We start from the raw sequence: 14,377 nt of genomic DNA, 5'->3' as shown, positions 1-14,377 counted from the left end.
TCTTTAAGATCCTGCCTAATCCGGTTGTATCTAGCCCTCCCCCAGTTTAACACCCTCCCCTTAGGACAGGCTTCATCTTTATCCATTAATATCTTAAACCAGACAGAGTTGTGGTCACTGTTAGCCACATGCTCTTCTACTTCAACGTCAACCACCTGCCCAGGCCCATGTCCTTGCTGTAGAGGGAGTACAGCAAAGGTTTACCAGGCTGATTCCTGGGATGCCATGTCTGGGACAATGACAGTTAGGATTGTATTCACTGGAGTTTAGAAGAGTGAGAGGGAATCTCATAGAAACTTATGCTACCATATTATCTTAGTTCTATTCTCATTAGCACATGGCACTGAGAGGAAAAGAAGTCGGTGCTATTTTAAAACTCTGCAGAAGTTATTAAATTCATTTCATTGTGCAACAGGTTACCTCCGAATTAGAGCAATCATGATTGATGCAACAGACTGAACTAATGGACAATAAGGGATAAAGCATTGGGCAGAATACAAGTCCGGGTGCAAATCACGCCCTAAAATTGAGCCCATTGTGAGAAACATTTCTCTTGAGCCTTCACTCAAACTCATTTGAACATCGCTGCTTGTGAAATTTACCTAACACAAATAGACATCTTGGTAACTTACAAAAAAATGCTTTGCAAAATATGCCTTGATATATTTAAGACTAGTAACTTCAGATTGATTGGTACGGCTGAAAGTGAGTTTATCAAAACAAAGTAACATTGTAATGACGGGATCAACCTGCACATCCCCACATTAAATGAATTCTTCATATAGAACCATTTGTTTATGTTGAGGTATAATCATCAGTGTCTCAGTAAATTTAAAATAATGACATGAAAAGATTTGAAAATATGTCTATTAGTTTCCTTGCACCAAAAAAACCATTTAATTTTAAAACCGACTTGGAAAACCTTAATTAAATGAAGAGGCATTTTAACATGTTTATTTGGGGATCACTTATGCTTAATTTTCAATATCATTATTAAAAGTACACAGGTTTTCCTTTTCAAGAAAGTGGCCTGGTATTCCTTACTAATTTTGCTCAACTGTGAAGTTGCTGAGTTTGCCTTTGATTATACCCTTTATCCACTTGAGGTAACGATCCGATAGACGTGTATAAATGCCAGGTTTGTGCACTGTGTCACAACTCTTTTCAAAACAAGCAATTCCAGTTAATTTCGTTCTCAGACATATCAATGGTCCACCTGCATCCCCCTGTGACAAAACAGATAAGAATATTATCTCTATACACATGATACAAATATATCTATAATCGAATCAAGGTTGCTGCAAAAGGCAACAACATTATTAGGATGACCCAATGCAGCAACTTTTTTTTCTAGCTTGTGCTCAGTGTATTCAAACCAATGGTTTGTATTAGGTGTTGTTTACAGTTTTAGTCATTGAAGAACAGTGATGATCAATAGGATGCTTCAAACTGACAAATGTAGATTACTGATTAGATGATGCTGCAAATATTTCATGCAACTTTTATTCCCCAGCCTTAGAGGATTAATATACCTAAAAAACAAAGCTCTACTGCCCTTAGCTTACAGCCAAACATTTCAATCCAGAAGCTGCTGATGGTCAGTCTATGTTTGCAGCCCAGCTTTATAACTATAATTCTTTACTATCAGTATTACCATCAGCGTTATCTCTATTGGAGCACTGACAATAATTGTCATAAATTTCCCTCCAACTGTTTGAAAATCCAATCCAAATCAATTGTTCCAAATTAACATTGGATTGCAATGCATATATCAATGTGATTCATCTCACATCAACTCAAACTGCAGAATGGTTTAATAAAAGGTCAAAGTGAACTGAGCTTTTAAATCAGTCTGTGTGCAAAGGGTGAGAGGCTCAAAGCGTAAACCTGAAAAATAGGATGTAGTTGAGATACTGGGTAGGCTAAAAATTGATAAATATGGCTTACTGGAGGAGACTGTACTCTTTCGATCCTCTTAGATACAGCTATCAATGCCAGAGGGCTGGACAGTTGTGAATATTACACTCATATTCAAAAAAGGATGTAAGGATGAACAGAGCAAATTCAGGACAGTCAGTTTAATCTAGCTGTTGGGAAAGCTTTCAGAAATGATCATCTGGGACAAAGTTAACAAACTGGTGTAGATCATTTAAGGAAAGCTAGCACAGATTTGCTAAAGACAAGTTGTTAAATAACTTGATTGAGATTTGTGATAATGAAAATGGGAGCGTTGATATGAGCACATGGGTTTCCAAAAGGTATTTAATAAAGTGATACATAACAGGCTTGTCAGCAAAGTTGAAGGTCATGGAATAAAAGCGACAGTGGTAGCATAGTTACAAAGTTGGCTGAGTGACAGAAAACAAAGTCGTAGTAAACAGTTATTTCTCAGACTGGAGGAAGCAAACAGTGGGGTTCACCAGGATTGGTACTAGGATCATTGCTTTGCTTAGTATATATTAATGACCTAGACTTGGATGAATGAAGAGCCATGACATTGATGGAAGGAGGTCTCTGGTATAGTTGTTAGAGATAACCAGTGTGAGGACTGATCCCATTGTTGGATTAAGCATGGGGGCTAATTTGAACTCTAAGGTGCACATGGGGCTGATTAGTTGGATTTTTACACTGCAAATTTGTCTAAGCTTAGTAATATAGGTGGCAATGGCCTCCCCTGGGGCTCTCCACATGGAATTGAATTTAAAACGCTGCAGTCACTGAGGGCTTTGTATGATAGTGCCATTTTACCAAATCCAGTAATTCTGCAAATGAATTTGAATTGGGTGCGTTCAGTGAGATGAGATTAGATTATAGACTAGATTAGATTATAGGCCTGGGTCCTACATATGCTTAACAGAATTGCCACCATCTTCTCCTCCATTTCTATTCCGTTTGCCATGAATAATATCCTAACTACTCAATACACTATACCCAATCTTCAATGGAGGCATTGAAGGGATTAAATAAAGACACCTCTGTAGCTCACTTCCATTTCACAAACTGACTTTGAACTCAATGGAGTTATGTACTTTATATCTTGAAACCACACATGCTGCTTTTTCCTCATCGCAATGTGATAACTTTGCTCCACCAGTTAAGTACAAACAGTGGACATTTATTTACACAACGTGCTATTTATAGTGTGGAACAGCTTCAATACTGTCAGTCTGCCTTCTGGATGGAACTGAGGAAAAAGTCCACACTCGACTCATGCAATCCCCATCCTGGCTCCCGATTGGATTTCTGGATCACGTGACCCTATCAGAAGTTCGCCCATTAAAGGAGCCAAATACCATGAGGCCTTTCTGCAAACTGGCCTCAATATATGTTGGGGGAGAGTTCTCCTGCGTTTATGCTGGCGGGATTCTCTGGTCCCACTGGCAGTGCACCTCCTCCTGAGGTGTTCATGACAGTATGGGGTGACATCAATGGAAAATTCCATTGACAGCGGCGGGACCACAGAATCCCACCGCCAGTGAATAGCATGCTATCTCCTACCGCCGAGAAACATGTGGCTGGGAGGCCACTGAACTCTCCCTGAGGTCTTGGAATAATTGCGGCCTGTGTGAAAACCTGAATGATGCAGAGGGTGGGAGTGGAGGGAGGATTCATTGCGTTGGCCTCTATGGGTGTCTGCAAGCCCACTGGCAGTGTCAGCCTGTGCCCCCTGGCACTGCCCAATCAGACATGGGGCTGTGCCAGTGGGAGTGGGCATATGGGGGAGTTCTCCTTTACTTCTCCATGAATGGTATGCTTAGTATAGCGCGCAAGAAACAATACTTTTCACAGTATACAAATATATGTGACCATAATAAATCAAATCAAATCAACCCCATCGTGCTGAATCCCGCAGCAGTTCTGACTGCCACCCCCCCCCCCCCCCAAGTAGCTGGCCTCCCTCTTTGCCCCACTGATCCCTGTGCAGAGTGGCAGCAGGCCTAGAGGAACAAGGCATAGGTGGCAATCGGTGGGAGTGGATGTCCTGTGGGGGAAGGAGGGAGACCAGTGATTGAAGGGGGGATGGTGGAGGTGGTGGCCAGCACTGCTACGGGGGTCTACACTGTGGGGTTGATTTGACTTGATTTATTATTGTCACATGCATTAGCATACAGTGAAAAGTATTGTCTCTTACGTGCTATATAGCCAAAGCATACCATACATAGAGAAGGAAAGGAAAGAGTGCAAAATGTAGTGTTTCATTGGAGGGTAGGGGGGATGGTAACTTTTGGCAGGGGAGCCATGGATTCTGGGCTGAGCCTGGTGGGGTGGGGGGCGTATTGCATGACGCAGAGAGCCAGCATTAGTGGGGTCACAGGGCTGGCCAGCGATTGAGCTAACCAACAATCTGAAAGCCATCAGTAAGGGGCCACTGTGCATGCACTGATCTCAGTATTGACAGTGCAGTGGCCCACTCAGCGCGCTGATTTCAGCCTCTCCAGTAGAGATAGACCCCCGCCCCCTGAAATTTAATGATATTCATGCTGGTGGCCTCTGCAGTGTACAGTGTGAGAGATTCATCTCTGAACTCCCACTGGAAAAAAAGCATGAATTACTTAGTTTTCATGCGAATTTGACACTTAGAATTTTTTTGGGTGAGTTCCGGCCCTGGTGTTGCTGTTAATAAGGTTGAGGGGGCTGAAGACCTCACCCTTTCCTGTGTCAATGCTGCCACAATAGTGTTGTTGTTGTTAGCTCTGTAACTTCACTACTTTGGTTGCATTCCAATTCATTTACTAATGCTGCTGCCATGTTTCTGATGGCAGAGTGGAACTGTTGAGTTTTCGATCTGCAGCATTGAGCAAAACGGTTCAATGTTCCACACTCATTAAATGTTTCACCCGTGGCAAAACAAGCTGTTGTGTTCAGCAGCTGTTGGCTGCTACAGTTGGAGCAGGGTGCCCCCTGAACTAAAAATACTTTAGCTTTCCACCTAAAATCTCAGCTTCATTTCTCCGTTTTTTTTATTCTTTGGTGGGACATGGACATCGCTGGCTGGCCAACATTTATTGCCCATCCCTAGATGCCCTTGAACTGAATGGTTTGCTCAGATATTTCGGAGGGCAGTTGAGAGTCAACCACATTGCTGTGGCTCTGGAGTCACATGCAGGCCAGACCAGGTAAAAACGATAGATTTCCTTCCCTAAAGGACATTAGTGAACCAAATGGGTGTTTCTGACATTCGACAATGTTTTCATGGTTATCAGTAGATTCGTAATTCCAGATATTTTTTATTGAATTTAATTCCACAATCTCCATGGCAGCATTCAATCCAGGTCCCCAGAACATTTGCTGATTTTCCTACACTAATAGACTAGCAATAATACCACTAGGCCGTCACCTCCCTGCTTGTCTAACACACAGATATTGTCTAAAAGTCAAGCTTATTTATTAATGTCACAAGTAGACTTACATCAGCACTGCAGTGAAGTTACTGTGAAAATCCCCTAATCGCCATATAGCATTGAATTCAGGGAGAGAGACTGTGAGGTTCTTGAGCAAATTGACATAAACAAGGACAAGGTATTTGAGGTACTGGCAGCCTGTGCTGTGGATGTTGATAAAGAGTTTTGCTAGCCACTTCCTTCCCTATGATCTGATGTTGGTCAGGAATTCTGGCTAAATCCGACTTTACTGCTTTGCCTGACTTTGCTGCCACTTCCTCCTATTCATATCAATTATGCACATGACATATACTTAATGCATATATAATAATGGAGGTTATTACTTACCTGGCACATTTTAGCTCGACCCTCTTTGTCACCAGCACATATCATGTCATCAGTTATGACTGGCTGATGATTATAATAGCTCTTGCTGTTGCAGGTTTCTTGTTTAATGACAGTTAGATGTATTTTTTGCAAAATGTCAGATGGATCATCATTATCATCATCAGTTGTTTGTCCCCATCCGAGAGTTTTGCATTTTGCTCCATATTTGACTTTCTTTGCTGATTTTGGCAGTTTGAGAACCTTTACAGACTTGCCCTGTTTTGCAGCTTGATGCAACTAAAGAACAGAGAAAGAATATTAGTACCAAGCGACTAGGTCAGTCAGCAGGCAGAGAAGACCTGGGCATGATAAGGTACATGGGAGGATTGGAAGGCTAAATTGCATCTATTTCAATATAAGAAGCCTGTCTGATAAGGCAAATGACTTTAAGAGTGTTGATCAGCATGTGGAAATAAAATATAAATTTGAGACAAAGTTCAAAGAAGAACAGGATCAGCATCTCAACATTCCAAGGTATAGACATTTCAGGTATGATATGGAGGATGTAACAGAGCAGGGACATTGCATTACTGAGAAAAATAATTATTATTGTCATTTATATGGACTTCAGTAAGGCCTTTGACAAGGTCCCGCATAGAATCCTGGTCCAAAAGGTGAGAACACATGGAATCCAAGGCAAGTTGGCAGATTGGATCCAAAATTGGCTTGCTAATAGGAGGCAAAGGATGATGATGGAGGGCTGCTTTTGTGATTGGAAGCCTGTGACCAGTGGTGTACCATAGGGATTGCTGCCGGGACCTTTGCTGTTTGTTATATACATTAATAACTTGGATGTAAATGCAGAAGGTACAATTAGTAAATTTGCAGATAACATGAAAATTGTTAATGTTATTGATAGTGATGAGGCTATCAGACTGATAATGATTAGCTGGTAAATTGGGTAGAGCAATGGCAGATGGAATTTAATTGTAATAATTGTGAGGTGATACATTTTGGGAGGTCTAATAAAGGGTAGGATATACACAAAGAATGGTAGGTCACTAGGGAGGAACAAAGGGACCTTGGTGTAAAAGTCCAGATACCTGATGGTAACATCACAGGTAGCTAGGATTGTGAGGAAAGTATAGGAAATACTTATCTTCATTAGCCAGGGCATAGAATATAGGAGGAGGGAGGTTTTGATACAACTTAATAAAACATTGGTTAGACCACAAATGGAGTGTTGTGTGCAGTTCTGGTTGCCATATTATTGGAAGGACATGCTTGCACTGGAGAAGGTGCACATGAGATTCACCAGGATGTTGCCAGGGCTGGAAAGTTTGAGCTGTGAGGAGAGAGTGGATAGGCTGGGTTTGTTTTACTTGAAGCAGAGGAGGCTGAGAGGGGATTTTATAGATATATACAAAATTACAAGAGGCATAGATAGGATAGATCATAAGAATCTTTTGCCCATGGCAGAGGTGCCTGAGACCAGAGGACATAAGTTTAAGGTGAGGAGTAAGTTGTTTAGCAGCAAACTGAGGAAATATTTTTTCACCCAGAGAGTGGTAGAAAAATGGAACATGCTGTCTGAGAGGATGGTGGAGGCAGGCACTCTCAAGCCATAGATTTCTACCGAATCCCTACATTATTAGATGTATATACATTCGCACAACTAACATTTCATACCTTGAGTAGTGCTAAGTTGTTCCGTTCTGTCTCCTTGTCATAGTTAGGGTGTTGTATAGCTTTAATCACTTTAAATATTTTCATTGTCTTTTCTTCCTTCAAGGAGAGGGTCCCAAGAACAACTCTGAAGTCTTTCCCTTGAAAATAACTTCTTTATAACAGATTGAATAAATACAATTGAATTTTGGGATTAAAAACATCTTATTTTAAATTTATTGCATATTTCTAAAACCAAAAGATAAAATGCTGAAAAATCTCAGCAGATCTGGCAGCATCTGTAAGCAGAGAAAAGAGCTAACTTTTCGAGTCCAGGTGATTCTTTCTCAAAGATAAAGGGCATAGAAAGCAAGAGATATTTATACTGTAGGGTGAGGGAATGAAAGATCAGTAATAGCCACAAAACAAGAGGAAAGGCTAAGACATGCTAATGGCAGGCCATAGAGAGAATAGAAGGTGCGAATGCCAAACAGCAGAGAAGCTGAAATCAGAGGTTAAGCTGTGACAGATGAAGAAGTGGGGGAGGTGGGTATGGGTGGGAGAGAGGTAAAATTGAGAAAAACGGAGGAAAATGGAAGCAAAGGGGAGGGGAAGGTGAGAAGAGGGGGGACAAAATAGGGAGAAAGAGTCGGGGGAAAGAAAAATTAAAAAAAAATGAAGAAATAAAAGATCGAGAATGGTGTAAAATTAAATAAAATTAAAACAAAGGGGGCGAGATGGGGTAGAGATAATTCATCTGAAGCTGCTGAATTGGATGTTGCGACAGGAAGGCTGTAAAGTGCCTAGACAGAAGATGAGATGCTGTTCCTCCAGTTTGCTTGAACTTCACTGGAACAATGCAGCAGGCCAAGGACAGACATATGGGCATGGGAGCAGGATCGCGTGTTAAAATGGCAAGCAACCAGAAAGTCAGGATCCTGATTGCACATAGACTGAAGGTGCTGAGCAAAGCAATCACCCAGTATAAACTAGGCATTCTCCAACATAGAGGAGGCTACACTGAGAGCAGAGAATGCAATACACCAAATTGAAAGAGGTACAAGTGAAACACTGTTTAATGCAGAATGAGTGTTTTGAACCTTGGATGGTCAGCATGAAGGGATAAAGGAGAAGGTGTTACACCTTCTGCGATTCAGTAAGAAGCCTCACAACACCAGGTTAAAGTCCAACACACTTATTTGGTAGCATGGACTTTCGGAGCACTGCTCCTTCATCAGGTGAGTGCTACCAGATAAACTTGTTGGATTTTAACCTGGTGTTATGAGATTTCTTAGTGTGCCTATCCCAGTCCAATGCCGGCATCTCCACATCATGGTCGCCTTCTGTGATTGCATGGGAAGGTGACATGAATGACAGGAGAAGTGTTGGGTATCCGGAGAGATACCCAACACTCTGCGAAATACTGACAGAGGGAGCAAAAGGAAGATGTGTTCAGTGGCGGCATCACGCTGGAGTTGGCAAAAATGGTGGAGGATTATGTTTTGCATGCAAAGGCTGGTGGGGTGAAATGTGAGAAATTTGAACTTTTCCAAGACTTGCATATTTCTAAACCTAACTTTCTTGGGCATGTGAAAAAAGTTACAACTATAACTTTGGTTTTCAGCAATTGCTGGAAATCATAGAATGTGTCACAAAAGGTTTGCATTGAACGGATGAATCCTTGTCAAGGCCAAACTCCCTATCACCAATGTTTCTTTCACACTTGACTCCCTTGAGCTCGTCAAACTCCATGAGGCTCCTCAGAGAAGGTTGCTACCCCCCGCTCCCCCCACTCCCCCATCCCACAACACACCTGTTCTCCCGTTTGTGTCAAAGTTTCTCCCGTTGAATGTCGTAGACTCATAAAGCTTTACAGCACAGGAGAAGGCCCTTCAGTCCATCATACATACTATTACGCATTCTTAGACAAGACCTGCATTGTAAAAATACTTTAATTTTCCAAATCAGCTATCCTTTTGATTTTGTATATCTGTACTAATTTACCCTGCTGAAATCAGACTGGATTCCTGCAAAGGATACTCAAGTTATATATGGTGTAACCCCAGGGAACAATTGGACACAGGTTTAAACTATCAGCCTGTACTGGATCCAAAACCAGACCTGAAAGGTGTAAAGGAGCCAATTGTTCAAAGATAATTCTGAAAACTTTTAGAATCATATAACGCAGAAGGGATCCTTCAGCCCATGAAGTCCACCCCAATACATCAAAAAACACCTGAACTCCCACCTTATCCCATCTGCTAGCACTTGGCCCATAGCCCGGAATGTTATAATGTGTCAAGTGCTCATCCAGGTACTGTTTAATGGATGTGAGGCAACCCATCTCTACCATCCTCCCAGATTCTAGACCGTCACTGCTCTCTGGGTAAAAAAGTTTTCATCACATCCCCATTAACCCTCCAGCTCCTCACCTTGAACTTATGTCACTCATGAATAACCCTCCAACTAAGGGGAACAGCTGTTCTTTATCTACTCTGTCCATATCTCTCATTATCTTGTATACCTCGAAAAGGTCACCATTCAGTCTTCTCTGTTCCAACGAAAACAAACCAAGCCTACGCAACCTTTCTTCATAACTTAAATGTTCCATCCCTGCAGTATCCTGGTGAATCTCCTTTGCACCTCTTCCAATGCAATCACATCCTTCCAATAATTGGCAACCAGAACTGCACACAATACTCTAGCTGTGACTTCATCAAAGTTCTATCCAACTCCAACATGACTTCCCTGCTTTTGTAATTTGTGCCTCGACTGATAAAGGCAAGTGTCCCATATGTCTTTTCGCCACCCTATTAATATGCCCTTCCACTTTCAGAGGTCTGTGCACAAATATACCAAGGTCCCTTTGTACCATAGAACTTCCTAGTGTCCTACCATTCATTGATTACTTCCTTGTCAAATGACTGCTTCCAAAGTACATCACCTCACACTTTTCAGGGTTAAATTCCATCTGCCATTTATCTACCCATCTGACCATTTCGTCTATATCTTCATGTACAAAGAACAATACAGCACAGGAACAGGCCCTTCGGCCCTCCAAGCCTGCGGCACTCATGCGCCCAACTAGACCATTTGTTTGTATCCCTCTATTTCCAGTCTGTTCATGTGGCTATCTAGATAAGTCTTAAACGATCCCAGTGTGTCCGCCTCAACCACCTTCCTTGGCAGTGCATTCCAGGCCCCCACCACCCTCTGTGTAAAATACGTCCCCCTGACATCTGTGTTGAACCTTGTCCCCCCTCAGCTTGAACCTGTGACCCCTCGTGTTCATCACCTCTGACCTGGGAAAAAGCTTCCCACTGTTCACCCTATCGATGCCCTTCATAATTTTATACACCTCTATTAGGTTGCCCCTCATCCTCCGTCTTTCCAGGGAGAACAACCCCAGTTTACCCAATCTCTCCTCATAGCTAAGACTCTCCATACCAGGCAACATCCTGGTAAACCTTTTCTGCACTCTCTCCAAAGCCTCCACGTCTTTCTGGTAGTGCAGCGACCAGAACTAGACGCAGTTTTCCAAATGTGGCCTAAACAACGTTCTATATAGCTGCAACATCACATGCCAACTTTTATACTCTATGCCCCGTCCAATAAAGGCAAGCATGCCAAATGCCTTCTTCACCACTCTCTCCACCTGTGCTGCCATCTTTAAGGATCTGTGGACTTGCACACCCAAATCCCTCTGTGGGTCTATACTCCTGACGGTTCTGCCATTTATTGTACAGCTCCCCTATACATTATATCTAGCAAAATGCATCACTTCGCATTTATCTGGATTAAATTCCATCTGCCATTTCTCCACCCAATTTTCCAGCCTATCTATATCCTGCTGTATTCTCTGACAATGTTCTATCCGCAATGTTCTCTGACAAGGTTGCTATCCGCAACCCAAGACACTCTGCCTCACTGTTAATCATCCATCCAATCTTTTTGTGTCAGCCACAAATTTACAACTTCCTAATCTCACTCCCCACATAGTCACCATTGTCACTTATATAAATAACGAATAATAAGGGGCCCAACACAGACCCCTGTGGCACACCGCTGGATACTGCCTTCCAGTCACTAAGCAATCTTCTGTCATTACCTCTGTCTCCTACAACTGAGCCAATTTTGATTCCACTTTATCAAATTACCCTGTATCCCACGTGAATTTACCTTCTTTACAAGTCTCCCATGTTGTCAAAGGCTTTTCTGAGAACCATATAAACTGCATCGATTGCCCTATCCTCAACTACACACCTGGTCACCTCCTCCAAAAATTAAATCAAATTTGTTTGGCATGACCTCCGTCTGACGAAGCCATACTGACTATCCCTGATCAAGCTTTGCCGCTCCAAAATGGAGATAGATGCTCTCCATCAGAAGTTTCTCTAATAGTTTCCCTGCCACTGACATGAGACTTACTGGTCTGCTGTTCCCTGCTTTACCTCCACGACGCTTCTTAAATAGCTGAACCATATTAGCTGTTCTCCAGTCTGGCACTTCTCCCGTGGCCAGAGAGATAGTGAAAATTTGGGTCAGTGTCCCTGCAATCTCCACCCTTGCCTCCCACAGCAGCATAGGGCACAATTCATTTGGACATGAAGATTTATCTACTTTTAAGGCTGCCAACATCTCCAATATCTTGTCCTTCCCCAGGTCAATTTACTCAAGAATCTCACAGTCTCTCTCCCTGAATTCTATACCATCATCCTCATTCTCTTGGGTGAAGATGGATGTGAGGTATTAATTCAACACTCCAGCAATGCCCTCTGGCTCCACCCACAGATTCCCCTCTTTGTCCTTAATGGGCTCTGCTCGTTTCCTGGTTATCCTCTTCCTATTGATATACTTATAGAGTATATTGGGATTTTCCCTACTTTTACCTGCCAGAGCTTTCTCTTATTCACTGTTTCTTGAACTCCATCCTGTACTTTCTATATCACCCTAATGCCTCCACTGATTTGCTTCCCTTTTTAAAAGCCTTTCTTTTCCTTCTCATTGTAACCTGAATATCTCTAGCATCCATGGTTCTTTGGGCTTGTTATTCCTACCTATCACTCTAGAGGGAACCCTAGCTGGGCTTGCACCCTTCCCATTTCCTTTTTGAATGCACCCCACTGCTCTTCTGTAGATTTTCCCATTAGAAGCTGTTCTCAGTCTACCTTGGCCAGATCCTGTCTTATTTTACTAAAATCAGCTCTTCCCCAATCCAAACTTTTTTTGCAGCTTGTCTTTTTCCTTATCCAAACAAGCATAAATTGTACCATGTTGTGATCGCTATCACTAAAATGCTCCCCCATCACTACCTCAACAACCTGTCCAGCTTCACCTCTCAGAATCAGATCCAGCACAGCTCCCTCCTTGTTGGACTTTTCACATATTGATTTAAAAAGTTCTTTTCACTATGTATAACCCAGTTAATGTTGGGGAAATTGAAATCACCTAATATAATAACCCCATTGTTATTATTTTTATGCACCTTCACAAACTGAGCACATATTTGCTCTTCAATACCCTCAGACTATCTGGGGGTCCATAATAAACACCTAACAATGTGGCTGCTTCTTTTTTATTCCTAAACTCTGCTTAAAACAATTCTAAAAATCTGCACAGTCTACATGAAATTCTAGATTTTCTATTGTTTAACATGAAAAATAAATTATTTTTTAAGGGGACTTACAAAGGGATGCAGAGGAAAGGCTGAGGAATGGGGTTAGACAGGTTAATTCACACAATTGATGAAATGGGTCATCAAACAGATTTCTGAATCTATGGTTTCTGATGAAATATGATATTATAAACGCAAACTATTTCAATACTCACGTTGCACAGTTTGCTGAGGTCAGAACCCATTGGGCATGAATCAAAGTTCCACCACATACATGCGTTTTTTCAATTTGAATGGATGCCATGAAAGATCCAGAACCAGGTTTAACATTCTGACCCCCGATGATTTCCACACAATAACCTACAATAAAATCTTACCGTTATTATTACAAATCTAGCTAGAACTGAGTTGTTTAAATTTTCAAATACCACGAGATATACTTACACCCTTGATTTGCTAAGGTGTTGATTATTGTAATAATGAAGGCCACTTGAAGCATTTTGCTCATTGTATCCAACTGTGTGAAAGCAGCTTTGTCTTATAGCAGTTCAGGGAGGATGTGGTATTAACAAGTTACAAACTGAAGCATATAAATAATGCCATTAGTGGTAAGACTGACTTTTTTAACAGTTTTGTCATAATTCATATTGCAATAACCAATAAAGCTCCAAATTACACCCACACAGAGAAGAATCTAACTTTTTGTACAAAATTTGCAATTCCCAAGGGCCATGCCGAAGTAAAGAGATATGTTTTAACTTGTAAAAGAGCTCTGCTGTGTTACATTTGAACAATTGCATTGCATATTTTCCTTGTAAAGTTAAGGATTTGACAAATATCAAAGTGACCACCAGTGACAATCCTGCACTTCAGGAAAACAGAGAATGTAATCTCAGCCCTCCTGGACAAAACTTCAATTACCAATAGCTGTTTCTCTGATTCTCAACTCAAGACAAGTAACTCCACTGAAAATTGGAAAATTTGTTTTCATGTCTAATACTAAATTACCCCAGGCTAACAGATCAGATTTTTCAAATTTGCTCCCGGGACTAGTACCACCTACCTGGTAATACGTTCATTCAGAGTTTATGCAACTTTGCTGTGCGTGAATTGGTTTACATAGCATTGACTACTTTAAACTGAAACCTTTGGATCTAAAGCACTTTAGAACATATGAAGAAGGTTTTAAATAAATTAAGAGACTCACAATATCACCGTCACTAATTTCAACTTTACCATTAGGAACATGTTTTATACCTACTTTATGAATGGACTATTATTGAAATAGTGAAAAATTACAACATGCTACTGTGCAGAGGGACCTGGGGGTCCTTGTGCATGAATTGCAAAAATTCAGTCTGCAGATGCAGCAAATGGTCAAAAAGGCAAA

The 14,377-nt window shown here is 41.5% G+C and overlaps 1 protein-coding gene across 2 annotated transcripts; it reads right to left on the bottom strand.

Annotated features, from left to right (window-relative positions):
* Nucleotides 1–742: 742 nt before the first annotated feature.
* On the bottom strand, nt 743–13,499 carry LOC145341029 (granzyme K-like). 2 transcript variants are annotated; one of them, XM_080185750.1, is made up of 5 exons: nt 13,432–13,499; nt 13,203–13,347; nt 7,398–7,548; nt 5,730–6,005; nt 743–1,226 (listed from the first exon to the last, which is right to left on the bottom strand). In XM_080185750.1, the coding sequence occupies exons 1-5, from the start codon at nt 13,493–13,495 to the stop codon at nt 1,044–1,046; spliced, it is 819 nt and encodes a 272-aa protein (XP_080041876.1). In that variant the 5' UTR covers nt 13,496–13,499; the 3' UTR covers nt 743–1,043. The 2 variants fall into 2 exon arrangements, with proteins under 2 accessions (XP_080041876.1, XP_080041884.1); XM_080185758.1 differs by having other exon boundaries at nt 7,398–7,545.
* Between the last annotated feature and the right edge of the window lie 878 nt (nt 13,500–14,377).

Source organism: Carcharhinus amblyrhynchos, chromosome 1, assembly GCF_965287045.1.
Source record: "Carcharhinus amblyrhynchos chromosome 1, sCarAmb.v2.hapA, whole genome shotgun sequence".
Taxonomy (NCBI): Eukaryota; Metazoa; Chordata; class Chondrichthyes; order Carcharhiniformes; family Carcharhinidae; genus Carcharhinus; species Carcharhinus amblyrhynchos.
The sequence above is the reverse complement of the archived record's forward strand: the minus strand, read 5'-3'. Positions and strand labels throughout refer to the sequence as shown.